Below are 25725 nucleotides of genomic sequence, written 5' to 3'. Positions count from 1 at the left end.
GAGCTCAAGCTCAAACTCCCGTGTGGACCTGGCGTGATCTGGGCCGATCTGGTTAATCAGCTGACGGGGTGCAGCAGACGATGGAGCTAGACTTAACGTCACAGTCAACACGTTAACACACCTTGCCCTTTTGTACTAATTGTTGAACTGTATCGTTTAAATATTAAACTGAGTGTTTATACAACACATGAACCTCTTCAGTGGTGAACCCCGACGATCCAAAACAGCCTCTTTTGGATTTCATCATGCCGGGAGGAGAACTCAGATTAGCAGAACGCAGTTTCACTCCAACTGCCCACCTTCTGGACATCACAGCCCCAAGTGTGGTTTGAACAAGCTGAAGCCCAATTCCACATCCGCCAGATAACTGCCAATGTCACCAAGTACCACTACGTGGTCTACGCTGGACCAGGAAACCTCCGGGTGCCTCATCGGTTACCTTCGCCAGCCACCAGCCGACGACAAGTACGAAGAGCACAAGACGCTCAAGGACATATTCGGTCTCAGCCGCTGCGACAGGGTGGCTAAACTCTGGCACATGTTCGTGCTCATGAACAAAATGCTCGCCCTGATGGATGGGCACAAAACCTGCCTCCTTTTCGAACAGGTCTTCCTCGAGCAGATGCCTGAGGACATCCGCCTGCTCCTCCCGGATGACGATTTCACCGATGGCTGGCAGCCCTTGCCACCATCAGTCGGGTGGCAGCTGTGCCTCGGCAGGTCATACGGGCGGTCCTGGCCTCCACGGAAGGAGCGGCAGCGACGTCGGTCACGAACGTCGTCAGCAAGGACAAGTAGTGCTACTACCACCAAAGTGCCACACATACGGGAAACGCCTCGGACAACCGTCAACTGAGGCCGGCCAAAAATATTGTATCTTCTATACCTGGGATTGTCATTAGGGTCGGCGTTTTCTCGTTGACACGGGAACGAAGGTCAGTGTTTTGCCCACATCGGGGGCCGACACTCGTTCCGGAAGGCAGGGGGCTCCCCTGACCGCCGCCAACAGCAGTAACATCAGAACATATGGGGTCCGCAAGATTCCGCTCAACTTCAACTCCAGTTGCCTCAAATGGACCTATACCATCGCCAATGTCTCACAACCGCTGTTGGGCGCTAACTTTCTCCGTGTGCACTCCCTGCTAGTCGACTTGAAAGGACAACGTTTCGTTAATTCTGAGACGTTCGAGTCGATCGCCTTGCGCCACAACAAATTGACTGCGCCCCACGTCGGCTCGGTGACTTCCAAAGACTACACTAGGATCTTGGCCAAGTTCCCTGACAGCACAACTCCCCAGTTTACAACGGCCAGTCCCAAGCATGGGGTGAAGCACCAAATCACCACCACCGGGCCGCCAGGCTGCCCCCCCCCCCCCCCCCAGACAGCCTGTGGGCATCCTCGCTTCACGTGGTCCCCTAAGCGTCTGGGGGCAGGAGACCCTGTTCCTTACAGCTGATCGGTGCCCTGTTCCTCACATCCAGGACTTCACGGCAAACCTGGACTATGCCACGGTATTTTCTAAGATCGACCTGTAACGCAGCTACCATCAGATTCCGGTCCACCCAAACGACATCCCCAAGACGGCCCTGATCACACCGTTCGGGCTCTTTGAGTTCCTGCGCATGCCATTCAGCCTCAAGAATGCTGCCCAAGCTTTCCAACAGCTCATGGACACGGTGGGCCGCAGGCTGGACTTTGTGTTCGTCTACCTCAACAACATCCTCGTCAGCAGCCGCTCGTGCCAGGAACACCGCGCATACATCCAGCAGCTCTGCCGGAGGCTCAACGAGCGTGGCCTGGCCATCAACCTCGCCATGTGTCACTTTGGCCTCACTTCCATCAACTTCCTCGACCACCACATCAAACAGCACGGAGTGGTCTTGCTCCCGACCAAGGTTGAGGCCATTCGCAAGTTTGCCAAACCTTTTACTGTGATGGGACTCTAAGCGTTTGTCTGCATGGTCACTTTCTACCACCGCTTCGTGCCAGCAGCCGCCAGGATCGTGTAACTGCTGTTCAAGGCCCTGGCCAACAAGCCGAAAGTGCTCGTTTGGGACGACGCGGCCATGACCGCGTTCGACAAGGCAACGATGCTGATACATCCACGGGCCAACGCACCAACAGCTCTCACAGTTGACGCATCTGTCACAGCCGTGGGTGGAGTGCTAGAACAACTGATCAATGGCAGCTGGCAGCCCCTTGCCTTTTTCAGTCATCACCTGAGAGCCCCCGAACAGAAATACAGCGGTTTTGATCGGGAGCTCCTCGCTCTCTACCTGGCCATCTGGCATTTCCGCTACTTCCTCGAGGGCAAGGTTTTCACAGCTTTCACCGACCACAAGCCAAAGTGTCTGATCCTTGGCAGCCCGACAGCAGCACCACCTGACCTTCATCTCAGAATACACAACTTGCGTCCAGCACATCGCAGGCAATAGCAACCGGGTCGCAGATGCGTTGTCCCACACCACCATCAATGCCATCCATGCACTGGCCCCAAGTGTTGACTATACGGCTGTGGCAGCTGCCCAGCGAGAGGATGAAGAGATGCTCGCGTACCGCTCCGCCATCTCAGGCCTGCTGTTGGAGGATGTGCAATTGAGGCCCGCTGACACCACATTCTTCTGCGACGTGTCTATGGGACATCCAAGACCCATCATCCCCGCTGCTTTGCCCCGCCAGATTTTCGACATGGTTCACGGCCTAGCTCACCCTTCCATGCGGACAACAAAGGCATTGATGGCAGCCAAGTTCATGTGGCATGGTTTGCGCAGACAGGTCGGCAACTGTGTCAGAGCGTGCATCCCCTGTCAAACCTCCACGATCCAGCAACATATCAAGGCGCCGCTGTAGGACTTCGCCCCATCACAGCGTTTCGACCACATCCACGTTGACATCGTTGGACCACTGCCCCCATCCGGAGGTGTCATCCACCTCTTCACCATCGTGGACAGATTCACGTGAAGGCCGGAAGCTGCCCGCTCTCGGATACCTTCACTGCGACCTATGCACGTGCCCTCACCGCCCACTGGATCGCCCGCATTGGCTTGCCTCCTCCGACAGAGTGCGCAGTTCACCTCCGAGCTGTGGTCAGCCATGGGCCAGCTGCTTGGCACTAAGCTGCACCTCACAACGGCCCACCACCCGCAAGCAAACGGCCTAGTGGAACATTTTCACCGGCACATGAAGGCATCCCTCAAGGCACGGCTCACAGGCCCAGACTGGATGGCCGAATTGCCGTGGGTCATGCTAGGTATACACTGCCCCAAAGGAGGACCTGGCAACTTCCTCGGCCGAGCTGGTGTTCGGCGACCCGCTTACGATCCCAGGGGACTTCATCCTGGCGGAGCGTGGACATCAAGAACGGCCCACGATCATGCTGACGCGCCTCCGTGAGAAGATGGGTACTCTTTCTCCAGTCCCAACGTCCCGACTCGGTCTCAACCACGTACGTCCCACCCGACCTCCAGGACTGCCAGTACGCCTTCCTTCGCCGAGATTTCCACCATACACCACTGCAAAAGCCTTACGAGGGACCCTTCAGAGTACTGCAAAACGACGCCACGGCTTTCATCATCGACGTGGGCAGCAGACACGAGACTGTCTCCATGGCCCGTCTTAAGCCGACGCACTTGGACATTGACTAAGCGGTGCAGGTGGCACAACCCCGCCGCAGAGGGCATCCACCATCACGACCAAACCCGCCCTCAACTCTACCAGCTACAACCCCGAACACAGGAGACACGTACAAAAGATCAGGCCGCCTCACTCGACAGCCTAACCGCCTCCAATACTCCGCTTCGGGGAGGGGGGGGGGGGGGAGATCATATGGCGGGCCGAGCCACTTTAGACTTGAACTGTCGAGCTCAAGCTGTCGAGTGGACCTGGCGTGATCTGGACTGACCAATCTATGCCAATCTGGTTAATCAGCAGACAATGGAGCTAGACCACGTCACAGTCAACACGTTAACACACCTTGCCCTTTTGTACTAATTGTTGAACTATCATTTAAATATTAAACTGAGTGTTTATACAACACATGAACCTCTTCACACTACTAGATTCTGGAACAGCTTCTCTCCCTCTATTATCAGGCTTCTGAATGTTCCTTCCATAAGCTCCTGCCTGATTCACCTCTACCCTGTTGCGGACATTGGACTTTGTCTATGGAACTGGTGCGCAACAGTGCTAAGAAGTAGATTCTGCGCTCTGTATTTTCCACATTGATTTTACCTAATGTACTTGAGTGTGACATGATTGTATTTATGTACAGTATTTTCTGATCTGATTGGATAGAGGACAAAACAAAGCATTTTCACTGTACCTCGGAACACATGACAATATTAAACCTAAATGTTTTCCCCTGTGACCAGAGACAATAGGTGCAGCAGTAGGCCATTCGGCCCTCCGAGCCAGCATCATTCACGTGATCATGGCTGATCATCCACAATCAGTACCACGTTCCTGCCTTCTCCCCATATCCCCTGACTCCGCTATCTTTAAGAGCTCTATCTAACTTTCTTGAAAGCATCCAGAGAATTGGCCTCCACTGCCTTCTGAGGCAGCCTCATCTCCGTTCTAAATGGCTTACCCCTTATTCTTAATTTGTGACCCCCTGGTTCTGGACTCCCCCAACATCAGGAACATGTTTCCTGCTACTAGTGTGTCCAAACCCTTAATAATTTTATATGTTTCAATAAGATACCCTCTCATCCTTCTAAATTCCAGAGTATATAAGCCCAGCCGCTCCATTCTATCAACATATGACAGTCCTGCCATCCCGAGAATTAATCTCGATAACCTACTCTGCACTCATTCAATAGCAAGAATGTCCTTCCTCAAATTTGGAGACCAAAACTGCACACAATACTCCAGGTGTGGTCTCACTAGGGCCCTGTACAACTGCAGAAGGACCTCTTTGCTCCTATACCCAACTGCTCTATTTATGAAGGCCAACATGCAATTCGCTTTCTTCACGGCCTGCTGTACCTGCATGCTTACTTTCAGTGACTGATGAACAAGGACCCCCAGACCTTCTTGTACTTCCCTTTTTCCCAACTTATCACCAGTTAGATAATAATCTGCCTTCCTGTTTTTGCCACCAAAGTGGATAACTTCACAGTTCGCATCTGCCAACTCACCCAACCCGTCCAATTCACCCTGCATCCTCATAGCATCCTCCTCACAGTTCACACTGCCACCCAGCTTGTGTCATCTGCAAATTTGCTAATGTTACTTTTAATCCCTTCATCTAAATCATTAATGTATATTGTAAATAGCTGCGGTCCCAGCATCGAGCCTTGCGGTACCCAACTAGTCACTGCCTGCCATTCTGAAAGGGACCTGTTAATCCCTACTCTGTTTCCACTCTGCCAACCAATTTTCTATCCATATCCGTACCCTACCCCAATACCATGTGCTCTAATTTTGCCCACTAATCTCCTATGTGGTACCTTAACAAATGCTTTCTGAAAATCCAGGTGCACTACATCCACTGGCTCTCCCTTGTCCATTTTCCTAGTTACATCCTCAGAATATTCCAGAAGATTAGTCAAGCATGATTTCCCCTTCGTAAATCCATGCTTACTCGGACAAATCCTGTTACTGCTATCCAAATGTGCCGCTGTTTCATCTTTTATAATTGACCCCAGCATCTTCCCCACCACCGATGTCAGGCTGACTGGTCTATAATTCCTTGTTTTCTCTCTCCCGCCTTTCTTAAAAAGGTGGGATAACATTAGCTAACAAATGATCACCAATGCGTCCATGATTTCTAGAGCCACTTCCTTAAGTACACTGGGATGCAGACCATCAGGCCCTGGGGATTTATCAGCCTTCAGTCCCCATCAATCTACCCAACACCATTTCTTGCCGAATGTGAATTTCCTTCAGTTCCTCCATCACCCAAGATCCTCTGGCCACTAGTATATCAGTGAGATTGTATGTGTCTTCCTTAGTGAAGACGGATCCAAAGTACCTGTTCAAATCGTCTGCCATTTCCTTGTTCTCCATAATAAATTCACCTGTTTCAGTCTTCAATGGTCCAACTTTGGTCTTAACTAATTTTTTCCTCTTCACATACCTAAAAAAGCTTTTGCTATCCTCCTTTATATTCTTGGCTTGCTTACCTTTGTTCCTCATCTTTTCTCTGTTTTGCCTTTTTAGTTATCTTCTGTTGCTCTTTAAAAGTTTCCCAATCCTCTGGCTTCCCGCTCATCTTTGCTATTTTCTACTACTTCTCTCTTTTTTAATACTGTCCCTGAATTCCCTTGTCAGCCATGGTTGCCTCTTACTCCCCTTGGAATCTTTCCAATGAACTGATCCTGCACCTTCTGAATTATTCCCAGAAATATCTGCCATTGTTCTTCCACTGTCATCCCTGCTAGGGTATCTTTCCAGTCAACTTTGGCCAGTTCCTCCCTCATGGCTCCATAGTCCCCTTTGTTCAATTGTAATACTGACACTTTTCTGTTCTCCCTTTCAAATTGTAGATTAAAACTTACCATATTATGGTCACTACCTCCGAATTGATCCATTACCTCGAGTTCCCTCATCAAATCAGGATCATTACACAACACTAAATCCAGAATTGCCTTTTCCCTGGTAGGCTCCAGTACAAGCTGCTCTAAGAATCCATCACGGAGGCACTCCACAAACTCCCTTTCTTGGGGTCCAGTACCAACCTGATTTTCCCAGTCTACCTGCATGTTGAAATCTCCCATAACAACTGTAGTATTATGTCACTACATGCCAATTTTAACTCTTGATTCAACTTGCACCCTATATCCAGGCTACCGTTTGGGGGCCTGTAGATAACTCCCATTAGGGTCCTTACAATTCCTTAGTTCTATCCATACAGACACTACATCTCCAGACTCTATGTCACCCCTCGCAAGGGCCTGAATTTCATTCCTCACCAACAGAGCTACCCCACCCCCTCTGCCCACCTGTCTGTCTTTTCGATGGGACGTATACCCCTGAATATTCAGTTCCCAGCCCTGGCCCTCTTGCAGCCATTCTCTGTAATTCCCACAACATCATACGTGCCAATTGCTAACTGACCCTCAAGTTCATCCACTTTATTTCTTATACATTCGTATATACCGGTATTCACCTCCCCTCTCACACCGGTCACTATTGGCCCTAACCTTACTCTCTTATCCCTTCTCGAACTTTCCTTCCCATTAATTTGGGTGTCTTTTGTAACTTTTCCTGTACTCGCTTCCCCTTTAACTCCATCTTTATACTCCCAATTTGTCAATCCCTTCCCCCCCACTATTTGGTATGACCGAATGGGTTTCCTCCAGGTGCTCCCAGATCCCAAAGATCTGCAGGTTTGTAGGTTAATTGATCTCCGTCAACTGTCCCAAATATGTATGGAGTGGAAGCGAAAGTGCGATAACATAGAACTAGTGTAAATGGGTGATCGATGGTCGCTGTGGGCCAAAGGGCCTCTTTCCATGCTGTATCTCTAAACTAAACTATTAAAGGTCAAGTATATGCAATGAATGGTAGGGCCCTATAGAGTATTGAGAACTATGCACCTCGATATTAGTCCAAAGATAAAGGGGATGAAGGCCACAAATGGTGTACCAGCCTTCATTAGTTGTGTCATAGAATATAAGAACAGGGAGGTTGGTAGTTTTATTTATTGTACAACAATATAGGTGGCAGCACAGTGTTTGCCATGTGTGTAATGGGCTGACAGGCCTTGTCCCTGTGCTGTTTGACTGATAACTGTTTTCCATTATTCTAGACTGTCCTTCGAATCTGGGACTGTCTGTTCTATGAAGGATCTAAAATCACGTTTCGTGTGGCCTTGACGTTAATAAAGTACCACCAGGCTTCAATTTTAGAAGCAAATAATTTCCCAGCAATCTGTGAGAAATTCAAACAGATCACACGTGGTCCTATGGTCCAAGACTGTCATGGTTTTATGAAGGTGCGATTATTTCAGCCGTTTTTGAGTTTATTGTCTGATCTTGTTGAGTTTATTATTCATAGATCAAAATTCAATACCTGTAACAAGCTCTTCCCAGTGAGTCAGGATGCCAAATGTGAATGTGATGTATTGACAAGCTTGCATTTTAGCTTAGGCAGCACTCTAAACACTTCACCCTAACAGTCAAGCCAAATAGATGGTCAGCAAGGGATACAACTCATGAAACACTGGTTGGTGTCAGTCTGTAAGGCTTCCCCCAATCACCTTATTGAGGTCAGTACAATAAATTGACACACTAGAGCTTGAAAAAGAGTTATATTCACTCCTGGGTTGAGCGATTAAAACAAGGAGCTTATTAATATTTACAAACAGGAAGGGGGTATTGGCTCAAGAAGGGTATATGGGATTCAAATGAAATTGATTTAATGAAATTAAAAAGTAATTTATGCAGTGATTGAACACTAACAGCTGATTGGAACACCTAGAATATGAAGCAGTACAGCACAGGAATAGGTCCTTCGGCCCAGAATATCTGCACAGAACATGATGCCAAGAGCAAATCTTATCTGCCTGCACATAATACATATACTTCCATTCGTGCATATCTAAAATCCTCTTAAATGCCACTATCGTAACTGCATCCACCACCACCTCCGACAGTGTGTCCAGGCATCAAACATGTTCTGCACATTTTCTTTGAATTTTGCCCTTTTGACTCCTTGTATTTGATATTTCCACCCGAGGACTGTCTACCCAATTTATGCCCCTCATAATTTTATACACTTCTATCAGGTCTCCCATCAATCTCTGGCATTCCACAGAAAACAATCCAAGTTTACAACCCTATCAGTCTGAAGAAGGGATTCGGCCCGAAACGTTGCCTATTTCCTTCGCTCCATAGATGCTGCTGCACCCGCTGAGTTTCTCCAGCTTTTTTATGTACCTCCCAGTTTTCAACATCTCTCTAATACCCCTGAATATAGGCATCATTCTGGTCGATATCCGTTGCATCCTTTGCAAAGCCTTCACATCCTTCCTGTATTGGCACGACCAGAACTGCACACAATACTCCAAATGCAGCCTAACCAAAGTCCTATAAAGCTGTATCATGATGTCCTGACTCTTACAGTGCCCTCCATAATGTTTGGGACAAAGACCCATCATTTTTCTATTAGCCTTATTATCCAGAAATGTGAGATTTGTAATAGAAAAAAACATATGTGGTTAGAGTGCACATTGTCAGATTTTAATAAAGGCCATTTTGATATATTTTGGTTTCACCATGTAAAAATTACAACAATGTTTGTACATTGTTCCCCCATTTCAGGTCACCATAATGTTTGGGACACAGCAATGTCATGTAAATGAATGTAGTCATGTTTAGAATTTTTGGTTGCATATCCTTTGCATGCAATGACTGCTTGAAGTCTGTGATTCATGGACACCACCAGTTGCTGGGTGTCTTCTCTGGTGATACTCTGCCAGGCCTCTATTGCAGCCACCTTTAGCTTATGCTTATTTTGGAGGCTAGTCTCCTTCTGATTTCTCTTCAGCATATAAAAGGCATGCTCAATTGGGTTCAGATCGGGTGATTAACTTGGCCACTCAAGAATTGATCATTTTATTAGCTTTGAAAAACTCCTTTGTTGCTTTAGCAGTATGTTTGGGATCATTGTCGTGCTGTAGAATGAACTGCCGGCCAATGAGTTTTGAGGCATTTGTTTGAACTTGAGCTGATAGGATGTGTATACTTTTCAGAATTCATTATGCTACTACCATCAGCAGTTGTATCATCAATGAATATAAATGAGCCAGTATCTTCAGCAGCCATACATGCCCAGGCCATAACACCCCCACCACCATGTTTCACAGATGAGGTGGTATGCTTTGGATCTTGGGCAGTTCCTTCTCTCCTCCGTACTTTGCTCTTGCCATCACTCTGATATAAGTTGCAGTGTAGCCTCTGTATTTCTGTTCATTAAGTCTTCTGTGGACAGTGGCCATTGACAAATCCACACCTGACTCCTAAAGAGTGTTTCTGAACTGTCGGACAGGTGGTTGGGGATTTTATTTTTATTATAGAGAGAATTCTTCTGTCATCAGCTGTGGAGGTCTTCTGTGGCCTGCAAGTCCCTTTGTGATTAATAAGCTCACCAGCGCTCTCTTTCATCTTAATGATGTTCCAAACAGTTGATTGGTAAGCCTAAGGTTTGGCTGATGTCTCTAACAGTAACACTTTTTCACACAGTGGTGAGTCTGGAATTCTCTGCCTCAGATGTTGGTGGAGGACGGTTCTCTGGATACTTTCAAGAGAAAGCTAGGATAGGGCTCTTAAAGATAACGGAGTCAGGGGCTATAGGGAGAAGGCAGGAATGGGGTACTGATGGTAGATGATCAGCCATGATCACAGTGCTGGCTCGAAGGGTCGAATGGCCTACTCCTTCACCTATTGTCTATTTTATTCTTGTTTCTCAGTCTCATTATGGCTACTTTGACTTTCATTGGCATTACTTTGGACCTCATCTTGATAAACAGCAATAAAAGTTTCCAAAGGTAATAGAAAGACTGGAAGAAAGACTAGGTGCTGAGAGCTCTCTTATACCTGTAATAAGGAGGAAATTAAACACACCTGAGCATTTACAAACACCTGTGAAGCCATGTGTCCCAAACATAATGGTGCCCTGAAATGGGGGGACTATGTAATTTTTACATGGTGAAACCAAAATGTTTAAAAATATCTTTTAATAAAATCTTTTCAGGGCACCATAATGTTTGAGACACATGGCTTCACAGGCGTGTGTAATTGCTCAGGTGTGTTTAAATGCCTCCTTAAGGCAGGTATAAGAGAGCTCTCAGCACCTAGTCTTTCCTCCAGTTTTTCCATCGCCTTTGGAAACTTTTATTGCTCTTTATCAAGATGAGGTCCAAAGTTGTGCCAATGAAAGTCAAATAAGCCATAATGAGACTGAGAAACAAGAATAAAATAGACAATAGACAATAGGTGCAGGAGTAGGCCATTCGGCCCTACAAGCCAGCACTGTGATCATGGCTGATCATCCACAATCAGTACCCCGTTCCTGCCTTATCCCTATATCCTCTGACTCCGTTATCTTTAAGAGCCCTATCTAGCTCTCTCTTGAACGTATCCAGAGAACTGGCCTCCACTTCCCTCTGAGGCAGAGAATTCCATAGAGTAACAGTGATCAAGTGTTACTGTTAGAGACATCAGCCAAATCTTAGGCTGACCAATATCAACTGTTTGGAACATCATTAAGAAGAAATAGAGCATTGGTGAGCTTATTAATCACAAAGGGACTGGCAGGTCATGGAAGACCTCCATCAGCTGCGTATATAAAATGCATCACATATCATATATACCGTATATGATAAAGGCAGCCTATGATATGCACGGGGCTTTGAATTTACAGTGCACTCCATAATTTTTGGGACAAAGACCCATCATTTATTTATTTGCCTCTATACTCCACAATTTGAGATTTGTATAAGAAAAAAACACGTGGTTAAAGTGCACATTGTCAGATTGTATTAAATATTAACTTATATCAGAGTGATGGCAAGGGCAAAGTATGGAGGAGAGAAGGAACTGCCCAAGATCCAAAGCATACCAACTAATCAGTGAAACACAGTGGTGGGGGTGTTATGGCCTGGGCATGTATGGCCGCTGAAGGTACTGACTCACTTATCTTCATTGATGATGCATCTGCTGATGGTAGTAGCATAATGAATTCTGAAGTATAGACACATCCTATCTGCTCAAGTTCAAACAAATGCCTCAAAACTCATTGGCCGGCGGTTCATTCTACAGCAAGATAATGATCCCAAACATACTGCAAAAGCATCAAAGGAGTTTTTCAAAACTAAAAAAATGTCAATTCTTGAGTGGCCAAATCAATCATCCGATCTGAACCCAATTGAGCATGCCTTTTATATGCTGAAGAGGAAACTGAAGGGGACTAGCCCCCAAAACAGGCATAAGCTAAAGATGGCTGCAATACAGGCCTGGCAGAGCAGAAACCAAAATATATAAAAATGGCCTTTATTAAAATCTGACAATGTGCACTTTAACCACATATGATTTTTTTCTATTGCATATCTCAAACTGGAGTACAGAGGCAAATAAATAATTGATGGGTCTTTGTGGCAAACATTATGGAGAGCACTGCATGCGTACATGCATGCACACACACAGATATATAGTCAAACTGCCCTAGCATATTAGTATTCTACACAGGGCATGTTTCTGTTTTATAAATCTGTCTCTGAGATCATTGAAGGTGTAAGGAGTAAGGTGGGATGCCGGCAAAATTAGCCCAAAGCACATTAACAATTTGCGAACTAAAATTGTTGGGCCAAGTAGCTTGATTCCATGCTATATTAATCTGATGGACACAAAATGCTGGAGTAACTCAGCGGGACAGGCAGAATCTACGGAGAGAAGGAATGGGTGAAGTTTCGGGTCGAGACCCTTCATCAGACTGATAATAATAATCTGTGTCCTTTCTAGGGAATGTTCTCTTAGTTGCTGTCAAACTATTTGTTACAGCACATTTAAGTAATGACAGGTCCTGATTAATGTCTTTTTTTTACCCTCATCGTTTTAGAAAATATTTACTGAACCTGGACGACTGCCTCTCACTGTGATCACAAAGCTACGAGAGATTAGCGGAGCTCAGTTAGATGACCAGAGTTGATGTGCATGTTCAGTTCCAGCACACAAAGTCCCTCAGGATTTGAAATACTTCCTACATTCCTCCATTGTGCAGATGGGCTGGAGTTGCCTGACCTCTATCCCAGTTCCTGTGAGCTACATCTAACCTGTAGAATATTGACTTTCAAAAACTTAATTAGCTATTTGTACATTGAATTCAGGTGATCAAAAATCCAGCATTTGATTTAGATATAAAGTAAGATTACTTAATGAAGGGCTGTTTGTACTTGTAGATCTTTTTGGTCACTTAATTTATATTTACCTTTCCACTAAAATATAACTTTTTAATATATTGTTAAATAGAATGATCTAATTATTAAGTGTGAAGATGGTAAATGTGTTATTTGATATCGGTGACATTTGATCAGGTGTAATTTATCCATGGCATAGCCTGGATAAAGGCATTGCTACATGTTTCTTTTTTGATTGATGTGGAATGCAGCTGTGCCTCGCAGCAGCAAGCAACTTGGATATGTAAAAGGCAATAATCAAAATTAGGCACTTCTCTGGATGTAGAATTGCTCCTTTGGTGTATGCAGGGTTCCTTCTATCTGCGTGACAGCTGATTTTTTTGTATTGATTGTTTATAAATGCAGAATTTTACAGATGTTTAGATGTATTTTTAAGAAAAGATTAGTTTCTGTGCAAAAGTAATAATAAACATCAAGTCAAAGAGTGTTTTCTGTAAAACAGTGGGTCTGAATGTTATTGACGCCAAAGGAACCTGGCAGCAGACGGCTTGTCTCTGATTCATCATGTAAACTATCCCACTCATTTGTTCCCTGTTTTATTTCCTAGTTGAGAGAGTCGAAGAGGATTGGGTAGGGTTTGCATATGAAAGTCAGGAACTGGATTTGGGCTGTAAATTGATTAGAGGTAATGGTAGACTGTTGAGCTTAATATGTTGAGGTATATTGGGACCAGAGGTGATTGCTGAGACCAGCATAACCATAAAACCATTGAAATTAACTCTATTGGAGGACAACCAGCTGAGAGTTCAGCCAAATCCAAATTCCTCCTTCCTGGCAGCACAGAATATGGCACAACCTGTTCTTTTTCAGGTACCTTTTAAACATGCTAAATCATTCTGCCTTCCCTATCCTTTCAAGTAACTTAAACCCACCGTGCTCTTATTTAGATGGGAAAAATAATCCTCAAACCCTCTCTACCTCTTGCTCTAGTTCTCAACTTGGCTCTTGATAAAAAGTGGGTCCTTTCTCATCATTCTATTGATCATTATCCTTTAATCATTCTCCAAGATCGTTGATCATTATCCTTTGCCTCCTGAAATTTTGCAGTTTCCCTGGCTGCTATTGGATTTTACCTTTCTGAGCTCCATGGAACATTGTAAAGTCCACATATACCAATCCTTATGGATTCCCCTTGTCAACATTTAAAAAAGGAAATTGGCCAAGTTCGAACTGTAAAACTCCAGAGGAACGCAATAATCTAGGCAGGCAAGTTATCTACATAGTTAGCTCCATGATCTCTCCTAAGACAGCTGCAATTTCTTTCCTTTCCTTGATTTCACCTTCCCCCTTTCAGACTGCAGTGTGTTAGGGTTCAGATGAGAAAACGTAAAAAGACTGCTTGGAAAAAACATCTGTAAGTTTAAAACCTGAAATGATAATAGCTTGCAAAGCAATAGAAACTGGCTTTCTCTTCAGCCTTCCTGACACAGCCATACGGATAGAGAATTGGCTTAATGGAAGGAGGCAGAGGGTAGTGGTGTAAGGGTGTTTTTTTTGTGTGGAAGGCCTTTAACTAGTGGTATGCTTCAGGGAACGGTGCTGTGCCCATTGCTGTGTATGGTTTATATAAATGATTTAAATGAGAATGTATAAGGCATAATTAGTAGGTTTACAGATGACACTGAAGTAGGTGGTATTGTAAAAAGTGAAGATAATTATCACATTGCAGTTGGATCTTGATCAGCAGGGCGAGTGGGCTGAGGAAAGGGTATTGGAGTTTAATGAGAGCGAGGTTTTGCATTTTGGGAAGTCAGATCCGGGTAGGAACTTCACAGTGGATGGTAGGCTCCTGTGAAGTGTTGAAGAGTAGAGGGATCTAGGAGTACGAGCATATGTGCTTTTTACAATGTTGCACACAAAAATGTGACAAAGGGGGCCAAATTTCAAATTCCTTCAAAAAAGTTGACAAGCACTTTATTGGGTTCATGACTAACAGTATCAATAAGAAAAGATAGCATCTTGATGGCAAGTTTCAGAAAATTGCATCAGAATACACAAATACACTTTGTGTAACGGTTGTCGTGGTGTCCACCAGTGACCTGGTTGGCACAGTAAGTGCACGTATTTCTTATTCCTTTCTATGCTTATGAATACCACATGGAACAATAAAATTGCAAACACCGTTTCCACTTCATTCACCTGATCATGTAGTAGAATACTACATCCATCTGAGTGGACACCGCAATAAGCGTTACACATCATACACACAAACGCACATTGCGGTGGACAGTAAAAGGTTTGGTGTCCCAGAAAACGAACGTTACATTATTAGCGAAAACCAAACATTTTCACTAATGTAATCTAAACGGAACATTACCTTATGGATTTTAGCTATATCGATGGCCGATGATTCGTCAGAACATTTGATTTGGGCTGATTTTTTAGTAAGTAAAATGTCTCCGTAACAGTCGTTGCAGAGCTTCCCGAAGTTGACATGAAGGAATGAAGTTAACGTCTTGGTCCATAGGAAAGGTAAACAAGAGACCGTGTTGCCAAATTGAAGATTGGCTCAGTTTCTTAGTTTTGATGACCAATTTATGTAAAAAAAAATTTTTTAAGTGATTTTAAAAAGTCTGTAATTATGTCGTAAACGGTCATTGCGATTTTGACACCATGATGTTTTTGATGTGTTAAATTGGAAAATTAGAAAAAAGAATTAACTCGCCCAAAAATCGCTTCTACCATAGGATACCTCATTGGGTTTTTGAAAAGCATTAGCGGTTTGGAGGTACTGACCCCGATAACGGTCGCTGGGACAATGGACACCAAGCACAACGACCGTAATGGGATCTTTTTGCTGTACTGTATTATCTTATGTTAGTATTTTTCTCCTGGTATTGCTGAAGATATTTCCCTAGATCATTATCAAAACATATATGTATAATGGGCCATAAGAAGTTTATTTATGAATTAAATATTCATGAGTAAATGTGGCAGAGTTTTTAATGTCACATTTTTGGTGTCCAAATTGGTGGTAAAACGATGGAGATTTGTCTGTCATGCAAAAAGTTTTTGACTTTCGGTCTTGAAGTTATCTAATTTATATCTTATTTATAAGGTTTCACATGATGGGTAGATTTTTGTTAAGAACAGTATTGGTGTAAAAAAACTGAATAATCTTGTTTCTTAAAATCTCTCCAGTATTGTAAAAATACACATATAGTTTGAAATAAACATACAGACATGAAAATGCATAAACATGCATATAGACATGAAAATGTCACAGTGAGATAAAAGGTATAAAGAAGGCTTTTGGTACATTGACCATGTCAGAGAATTAAGTAGTGAAGTTGGGACATTAGGTTACAGTTGTACAACACAGTGATGCCATGTGTGGAGTATTGTGTTTAGTTCTGGTCACCTGGCTATAAGATGTCATTAAGCTAGAAAGAATTACAAGGATGTAGCCAGGACTTGAGGACCTGAGCTATAAGGAAAGTTGGCCAAGCAAGGACTTTATTCCTTGGAGCACAGCAGGCTGAGGTGTGATCTTGTAGAAGTGTATAACATCAAGAGGAGAATAAATAGAATGAATGCAGTCTTTTACTCAGGATAGAGGAATCAAGAACCTGAGGATGTTGGTTTAAGATGAGAGGCAACGTTTTCACTTGGGTGGTGGGTATTTGGAATTAGGCAGATACTATAACAGCATTCAAAAGACACTTGGACAGGCACATGCGCATTTAAAAGACACTTGGACAGGCACATGAATAGGGAAGGTTGAGAGGGGGCCAAACCTGGGCAAATGGGACTAGATTAGATGGAACATCTTGGTAGGCATGAACAAAGATACTAGAGGAGCTCCTCAAGTATCTTTGGGCATGAATAAGTTGGGCTGAAGGACCTGTTTCTGTGCTCTGACTATATTACATGTGTGGGCAGTTTTAAAATCGTGCTAACAGTAGGCATGCCATAAAATGAGGAAATAATCTGTTGTACATAGAAGCAAAAAAAAAAGTGACACCATGTTCTTGTGCCAGTTTGGCAATGTGTTTCCCTACGGGGCTAGGCAGCATCTATGCATTGGGTTTTCTTTGACCATAAGAGCAGAAGATATAGGACCAGAGACTGACCTGCCATTAATCAGATCATGGCTTCTTCCTCAAAATCTTGCTAGATTATCCACTATACCCCTTTTCACAAATTAGACGCCTGAAAACCACCAGCATTCAAAAGGTACGGCAAATAACCACTGCCCCAAGGAAAGTAAGTTCATCAAATGTTCTTTAATATCATTTTGATTTCAGAATTTACTGTGTGTTTTAGGGGGTGTCAAAAACATTTTAGGCACCGAATAGAAAACGTGCTACTATTTCCAACATTACTCTCTCACCTGGACAGTTTCTAACTATACAGCTGAAACAGCCACCTATGCTTCTCTTGAAGTGCAGTTGTGTGAACGTTGAACATCTTTGAAAGGAATGCCCATCTTTTAATTAATAACAAAACAACTAATTTTGGCGCACAATGAATATGATGATTGCATCCATTTCAGGCCAGAATAAAATCACATCTATTTGAAGCAAAACAAAATTCACCCTATTAGAAATAGAGAGGAAGTTATACTAAAGATGGTGCATAGTTCACTGTGGTAAAGGTGGTTGGGCAGGAGGGAGAATGTGACCTCCCTTTCGCGTTAGCAGACTTATTTCGTCTTTCAGGTCTTTGATTTCTTGCGCTTGCTTCTCCACCAGCTGAATCTGCTCCCGTTTCTCCAACAATTTAACTTTCTGTTTCTGAATTTCTGCTCCCTGGAACAAATCAGTAGTAATAATCTTCATCAGTTCCACACAAGTTGAGGATTGTGACACATTTCAATGAAAACCTATAAATTGGAGCTACATGTAGCTAGACCAGACATACATGTAAAGATGTACATAATATTTGATTTTAGTGCTGAATTACACTTGAATTGCAGCAGATTCCCTCACAGTGCAAACCCTTGGCACTCCTGCATCATTTCAAATGGAAATTGTCTCCAGTCTATTTTTCTACCAATACACAATTAATAAAATATTGACTCTTAAGTGTGTTTGAGTTCCGGCGAAAAAACTTATACTTAAATTTTGGAAAAATACATCTGCCCCTACTCTTAAAATGTGGATTACAAACATGTCTGAGGCTACATCTTGAAGATATGAGACTTGTCTTAGCAGGAAAATCAGAGCAATTTTCAAAGACATGGAGTCCTTTCATTGATTCATTACAAGGATAGTATGGTGCAACACAACTTTGGAATTATACTGATTTACAGACTGGGTGATGGGTGGGGAGAGAAATGAAGCAGGTATATCAACACATTTTTTCGTTTTTGTCTTTTTATTTCTTTGCGTTTTTCCTATTTATTTTACTTACTCACTCTTCGTCTACACTCATTTGGTAGTTTAGGGGTTCTATTCTTACACATTCATTTTCTTTCTTTTTTGCTCTTTCTCTCTTTCTATTTCATCTTTGCTAAAAATTAAAATTGAAGCTGTACAATAAATGTATTATGTCATATGCTGCGGTTTATACTTTTGTACACTGCTTCTAATAATAAAAAAAAAAAAACAAAAATAAAAAAAAGTGTTTGGGTTCCAACTTTATTCTCCCCTTGTGTGCACTGAAACAGTTTGTTGCATGCTAGTTGAGGTCATAACCTTTTAAACCCAATATTTATTTCCTGTACGTTGTAATGCAAAAACAGCAAGATGAATTCTGAAATGAAAGGGAATGTTTTACCTGTGCATGCCTTGTGGTTCATAGCTCATCACACAGTTCGAGGTTAATTATGCCCCTATCGAGAAGCTTTCAGTATGTGGGGAAAGTTAGATTAGATAAGATTTAAATTCTTGAAAATAGGATTATACAGAGACAGATCAAAAGGTTACAGGGTTGGATATGAGGAGATCATACAAGATGGGAGCAGAATTAGGCTATTCGTCCCATCAAGTCTTCTCCGCCATTCAATCATGGATGATCTATCTCTCCCTCCTAACTCCATTTGCCTGCCTTCTCCCCATAACTGCTGACGCCCGTATTAATCAAGAATCTATCTCTGCATTAAATATATCCACTGATATTTGCCTCCACAGCCATCTATGGCAAAGAATTCCACAGCTCAGAGATGAACTGACACAAACAGTGCGACTGGCTGAGAGAGGATAATGATAAAAGGCGTAATCTGGCCGGAGTATGGTTTGAAGGAAATGTGTGTATCCTGAAAATACCAAGAATTGAGAAAAAGAACATTCTCTCTCCATAGATAAAAACAGTAAATGCTGGAAATACTCAGGTCAGGTTACATATTTGCAGTTTAAACTGTTTAAAGAACTTTAACTATGTTTCTCTTCCCACAGATGGCCTAATATGCTGAATCATTACAGCACATTTTATTTATATCTCAGATCTCCAGCATCTGCAGTATTATATGAACATAAACTGGAGTAGGCCATCCTCCTGTTCTCGTCTGGTCTATCGTTTCACAAAATGACTGATCTTTGACTTTAGTTCCGCTTTCCTGCATTGACCCTGCACTCGGGGGCCTTTAGAGTTAACCAAAGGAGTCTGTTCCGTGCAGCAATGCAGAAATTAGAAATGCAATAGTTTGGTTTTATGAGCATCTAACCACCTGTTCTGCTTCCCTAACTAAGCCATTACTGTTAAAGGATCTACATTGGAAAAGATTTTTATTTATTTTTATTCAATTAATTTTGTGACTTATTACAATGCAGAAGGAGGCTATCGGCAGCAGAGAAGGGAATAGGTTTCACTCAACTCTGAGTGTGTCTCATTCGTAATTCGTGATTTTGTCCACTGAAGTAATGGCAGGCAAGTTGTTACAGTGTCTCCTGCAGGATGTGGGAGGTCAGAGATACCGCTGGTGCTTCTGACAACTACACCTGCGGAAATTGTGTCCAGGTACAGCTCCTGAACGAACGTGTTAGGAAACTGGAGCAGCAGCTGCGTGACCTCAGGACCATCCGGGAAAACGAGTGTTTCCTTGCCAAGGCCTACAGTGAGGTTGTCACACCGAGGATACAGGAAGAGTGAAGGTGGGTGACAATGAGGAAGTGAAGTAAACATGGAGTGCAGGAGACTCCGGTGGCTGTACCTATTGAAAATAGGTACACCCCCTTGGGAGCTGTTGGAGTGGACGACACAACAAGATTGAGTAGCAGCCAAGGCTGTGACTCCAACCCTGATGCTGAGGCTCAACGGGGAAGAGTGACGTCAGGCAGAGCCGTAGTGGTGGGGGACTCGACGGTCAGAGGTGCAGACAGGAGATTCTGCGGCAGCAGGCAAGACTACCAAGATGGTGTGTTGACTCCCTGGTGCTAGGGTCCAGGACGTCTCGGAGCGGCTGCATGCCAAAAGAGTGATGGGGAGCAGCCGGAGGTTGTTGTGCATGTTGGCACGAATGATATAGGCAAGTAAAGGGAAAGGGTTCTGCAACATGAGTTTACAGAATCGGGTAGAAGACTGAAAAGCAGGACCTGCAGGGTAGTTACCTCAGGATTACTTCCAGTACCTTGTACTAGTGAAGGTAAGATTAGAATGATTGGGGAAATGAATGTGTGGCTGAGGGTGCAGGGGGCAGAGATTTACATTTCTGGATCATTGGGATCTCTTCTGGGGCAGGAGTGACCTGTACAAAAGGGTGGGGTTGCACCTTAACTGGAGGTGGACCAACATCCTAGCGGGCAGGTTTGCTAATGCTACACGAGAGGGTTTAAATTTGATTGGCAGGTGGTGGAATCCCGTACAGGACAGAGGCACGTGAGAGGCTAAATGTTGGTATGGAGGGCGGTGGGGAAAGATTTGTGGACAGAATAGGCAGGTGAAAGGCGGAGAGCAAGGAAGGAGGGTTGATTTAAACTGCACGTATTTTAATGCAGGGGGCCTGACGGGTAAGGCAGATGAGCTTAGGGCATGGATAGGTATGAGCGACTGGGACGTTGGAGCCATGACTGAAACCTGGTGAAGGGAGGGGCAGGACTGGCAGCTCAATGTTCCGGGGTACAAGAGCTTCAAGAGAGACGGGTGAGGGAAAAAGAGGAGTGGGGGTTGCATTGTTGGTTAAGGGGGATGTCACGGCAGTGATCAGAGGTGACATTACGGACGGTTCATCTAAGTGAGGCTACAATGCCCTCTATAATGTTTGGGACAAAGACGCATCATTTATTTATTTGCCTCTACTCCACAATTTGAGATTTGTAATAGAAAAAATGACATGTGGTTAAAGTGCATATTGTCAGGTTTTTAAAAAAAGGCAATATTTACACATTTTGGTTTCACCATGTAGAAATTACAGCAGCTTACACATAGTCCCCCCATTTCAGGGCACCTTAATGTTTGGGACACAGCAGTGTCATGTAAATGAAAGTAGTTATTTTTAGTATTGCATGTACTAAAATGTACTTTGCATGCAGTGACTGCTTGAAGTCTGCGATTCATGGACATCACCAGTTGCTGGGTGTCTTCTCTGGTGATGCTCTGCCAGGCCTGTATTGCAGGTTACACAGAAAAGCTGGAGAAACTCAGCGGGTGCAGCAGCATCTATGGAGCGAAGGAAATAGGCAACGTTTCGGGCCGAAACCCTTCTTCAGACTGAAGAAGGGTTTCGGCCCGAAACGTTGCCTATTTCCTTCGCTCCATAGATGCTGCTGCACCCGCTGAGTTTCTCCAGCTTTTCTGTGTAACCTTCGATTCTCCAGCATCTGCAGTTCCCTCTTTAACACTGTATTGCAGGTATCTTTAGCTTATGTTTGTTTTGGGGGCTGGTCCCCTTCAGTTTTCGCTTCAGCATATAAAAGGCATGCTCAATTGGGTTCAGATCAGGTGATTGACTTGGCCACTCAAGAATTGACATTTTTTTAGCTTTGAAAACTCCTTTGTGGCTTTAACAATATGTTTGGGATCATTGTATTGCTGCAGAATGAAACGCCGGCCAATGAGTTTTGAGGCATTTGTTTGAACTTGAGCAGATAGGATGTGTCTATACACTTCAGAATTCATTATGCTACTACCATCAGCAGTTGTATCATCAATGAAGATAAGTGAGCCAGTACCATCAGCAGCCATACATGCCCAGGCCATAGTCAAGTCAAGAGAGTCAAGAGTCAATTTAATTGTCATTTGGACCCCTGGAGGTCCAAACGAAATGCCGTTTCTGCAGCCATACATTACACACAAATAGACCCCAGACACAACATAATTACATTTTACATAAACATCCATCACATAGCTGTGATGGAAGGCCAAAAAAACATATCTCTCCACTGCACTCTCCCCCCCCCCCCCCGATGTCAGAGTCAAAGTCAAAGCCCCCGGCTGGCGATGGCGATTGTCCCGCGGCCATTGAAGCCACGCCGGGTGGTGCGAGGTTGCACACCGGGTCTTGGTGTTGGAGCCCCCGGTGTGCGCTCGCAAAGTCCCGCGGCCATTCCAGCCGCGCGGGGCAGCGGTGTCAGGCCCCGCTCCAGGAGCTCTTCAACCCCGCAACACGGGCGGGAGAACTCGCCGTTGCAGGAGCCCCGAAAAGCGGTCTCCCTCCAGGGATCCGCGGGCTCCCGGTGCCGCCGTCCGCAGACCCGCAGTAGCAGCCTCCGCATCAGCAGCAGCGGCAGCAGCAGCAGCGGCATCGGCAGCAGCAGCAGCAGCAGCGGCGGCAGCAGCAGCAGCAGCGCTCCTCCACCGCTCCACCCGCTCCGGTCTCGGCCAGCTCCGCGACGGCAACGGTGAGTCGGCACCAGAGTCCCCGGCTTCTTCCCGTTGGAGGCCGCTCCTCGTTGCGGCCTCAACGACACCTGAGACCCGACGAGAAAAGGTCGGGTCTCCAGTGCAGGGAGAGATTCAAAAGTTTCTCCCACCCCACCCCCGCCCCCCCCACACACACACCCCAACATAAAATAACAAAAACTACATAAAAACACAGACAAAAAATAATAAAACGCGGACAGGCTGCAGAGGCCGCTGCTGGCCAAAGCCGCGCCGCCTACCGGCCATAACACCCCCACCACTGTGTTTCACAGATGAGATGGTATGCTTTGGATCTTGGGCAGTTCCTTCTCTCCCCCATAGTTTGCTCTTGCCATCACTCTGATATCAGTCCACAAGACCTTTTTCCAGAACTGTGGTTGCTCTTTTAAGTACTTCTTGCCAAACTGTAACCTGGCCATCCCATTTTTGCAGCTAACCAGTGGTTTACATCTTGCAGTGTATCCTCTGTATTTCTGTTCATCAAGTCTTCTGCAGACAGTGGTCATTGACAAATCCACACCTGACTCCCGACGAGCGTTTCTGATCTGTCGGACAGGTGTTTGGGGATTTTTCTTTATTATAGTGAGAATTCTTTTGTCATCAGTTGTGGCCTGGCCTGCCAGTCCCTTTGTGATTAGTAAGCTCACCAGTGCTCTCTTTCTTCTTAATGAGATTCCAAATAGTTGATTTTGGTAAGCGTAAGGTGTGGCTGATGTCTCTCGCAGGTTTATTCTTGTTTCTCAGTCTCATAATGGCTTCTTTGACTTTCACTGGTACAACTTTGATCCTCATGGTGAAGGTGGTTGGGAAAGGTTGCAGCAGGGTCTGGATCGATTGGCCAGGTGGGCGGAGGAATGGTTGATGGAATTTAATACAGAAAAGTGTGAGGAGTCGCATTTTGGGACGTCGAACAAGGGCAGGACCTACACAGTAAATGGTAGGCCTCTGGGTGGTGTTGTAGAGCAGAAGGATCTAGGAGTACAGGTGCATGGTTCCTTGAAGGTCGAGTCGCAGGTGGATAAGGTGGTCAAAAAGGCTTTTGGTACTTTGGCCTTCATCAGTCAGAGTAATGAATATCCAAGTTGGGAGGTAATTTTGCAGTTGTATAAGACGTTGTTGAGACCTCAATTAGAATATTGTGTTCAGTTCTAGGCACCATGTTATAGGAAAGATATTGTCAAGCTTGATAGCGTTCAGAAAAGATTTACGAGGATGTTGTCGGGACTAGAGGGTGTGAGCTATAGGGAGATGTTGAGTAGGCTGGGTCTTTATTCCATGGAGCGCAGGAGGATGAGGGGTGATCTTATAGAGGTATACAAAATCATGAGAGGAATAGATCGGGTAGATGTGCAGTCTCTTGGCCAGAGTAGTGAAATCGAGGGCCAGAGGACATAGATTCAAGGTGAACGGGTAAAGATTTAATAGGAATCCGAGGGGGTAACTTTTTCACACAGAGGGTGGTGAGTATATAGAACAAGCTGCCAGAGGAGGTAGTTGAGGCTGGGGCTATCCAATTGTTTAAGAAACAGTTAGACAGGTACATGTATAGGACAGGTTTGGAGGGATTTGGGCCAAGCACAGGCAAGTGGGACTAGGACATCTGGGACATTTTTGGCCGGTGTGGCAGGTTGGTCCGAAGGGCCTGTTTCCACATTGTATCACTCTATGACTCTACCAGGATGTTTTATGTTAATTAACAGCAGACAAATGTCTTTTTAAATAAACTTCTTAGTTTGCTTTTAAAAAAATAAGTTAAGTTATCCAAAGGTTACAGGTAATTAACGGAACTAAGTAATAGAACAGCGTTATTTGGTTATTCTGCTTTTGCAAGTTAGTATATTCTTTACACTACTGATTGTACTACAAAATGTACACCATTCTGCTATATTACGTTCATTGTATAGTTATTTTTATCATTACCGTATATACTGTTTTCTATATGAGCTTCATGCAAACAAATTTCCTTGCACCTTGGTGTATATGACACGAAACTTACCCAAGATCCCATGTACTAATTCAAACAAGAGCACGGAAGTTCTCTCGGTTGCTGTGATCGATATTTCTCCCTCGGGTTACTAGCGTTATTGCTGTTCGTGGCTCCCTCCCTACCATAAGTAATTCATGTAAAGCCCAATAATCTTTTCATGAGCCCACTCCTATAATTCAACTCTGAGCCTCAGTGACAGGATGTATTGAAACCTGCCCAGGGATTCACCAAGTAATCACATCATCTGGGAAGTGGAAGTGAAGAACGAGCCAAAATTTAAGTAATATACAATTTCTGTGCCTCGTTCATTTAAAATATGCCAAAATATATCTGATGATGCAACAAGTTTACCATTTTTTTCTGTTGAATATTTAACTGTGCTTCAGTCTTCTCCTTTTCCGTCATCATCATATTCAATTGATCCAATCTGCACGTGTACTGCCTGGTGTAATGTATAAGCTCGTTTTGCAGCTCTGCTATTTTCTCCTGTATTGAGTCAAAAAAGTAAAATAATGTTACAGCAGTGATGAAGAGTTCAAGAAGGAACTGCAGATGCTGGAAAATCGAAGGTACACAAAAATGCTGGAGAAACTCAGCGGGTGCAGCAGCATCTATGAAGCGAAGGAAATAGGTAATGTTTCGGGCCAAAACCCTTCTTCAGACTGAAGAAGGATTTCGGCCCGAAACATTACCTATTTCCTTCGCTCCATAGATGCTGCTGCACCTGCTGAGTTTCTCCAGCATTTTTGTGTACCTTACAGTAGTAATGATCGTCTTCTAGTTATTTAGGAAGATCTGATAGTAAAAGGACTTTTACTTTAAAAGGATCTGATAGCAAAAGGCAAGAGGAGGAAGAGCAAGCCTGCTGAGGAAGTTGCCTTGATACAAACAATGACAAATCAAATGCATATTGCTTTTCGAGTTGCTCCCAAATAATGGAAAATCCCAAGGAAAGGGGAGGTCTTCCTCAACACCAGCCAAAGGAGCTTGGGGTCTCTTTTCCAAGCACTTCCACAGGGAGTAGCACCTACACCTGTTATTGGAGTCTTGACATTAATTAGAAAAGGAACATATTGG

At 44.3% G+C, this 25725-nt stretch overlaps 2 protein-coding genes across 3 annotated transcripts in view; one reads left to right on the top strand and one right to left on the bottom strand.

The window, feature by feature from the left end:
• Nucleotides 1-13346, top strand: part of grtp1a (growth hormone regulated TBC protein 1a) — a 48006-nt gene extending 34660 nt beyond the window's left edge. Inside the window, exons 7-8 of one of the 2 annotated variants that reach the window (XM_055644705.1) lie at nt 7755-7940; nt 12563-13346. In XM_055644705.1, coding sequence (XP_055500680.1) covers nt 7755-7940; nt 12563-12652 — 276 coding nt within the window. In that variant the 3' untranslated portion in view covers nt 12653-13346. The remainder of the gene's footprint in view (nt 1-7754; nt 7941-12562) is intronic. The other variant, XM_055644706.1, reaches the window with a different exon arrangement.
• Nucleotides 13347-17178: 3832 nt separating this feature from the next.
• LOC129702762 (cilia- and flagella-associated protein 44-like) lies at nt 17179-25155 on the bottom strand. The gene is made up of 2 exons (XM_055644707.1): nt 25000-25155; nt 17179-17671 (listed from the first exon to the last, which is right to left on the bottom strand). The coding sequence occupies exons 1-2, from the start codon at nt 25057-25059 to the stop codon at nt 17504-17506; spliced, it is 228 nt and encodes a 75-aa protein (XP_055500682.1). The 5' UTR covers nt 25060-25155; the 3' UTR covers nt 17179-17503.
• Between the last annotated feature and the right edge of the window lie 570 nt (nt 25156-25725).

The sequence above is a fragment of the Leucoraja erinacea genome, chromosome 13, assembly GCF_028641065.1.
Source record: "Leucoraja erinacea ecotype New England chromosome 13, Leri_hhj_1, whole genome shotgun sequence".
In the NCBI taxonomy this organism is placed as follows: Eukaryota; Metazoa; Chordata; class Chondrichthyes; order Rajiformes; family Rajidae; genus Leucoraja; species Leucoraja erinaceus.
The sequence above is the reverse complement of the archived record's forward strand: the minus strand, read 5'-3'. Positions and strand labels throughout refer to the sequence as shown.

What these genes read in the sequence shown, in the direction of transcription:
- LOC129702762 (XM_055644707.1), bottom strand. Translation starts at nt 25,059, where the DNA reads ATGATGATGACGGAAAAGGAGAAGACTGAAGCACAGTTAAATATTCAA. An exon ending in ATATTCAACAGAAAAAAATG is followed by an intron (nt 17,672 to 24,999) that starts GTAAACTTGTTG and finishes GATTTGTTCCAG; the next exon opens with GGAGCAGAAATTCAGAAACA.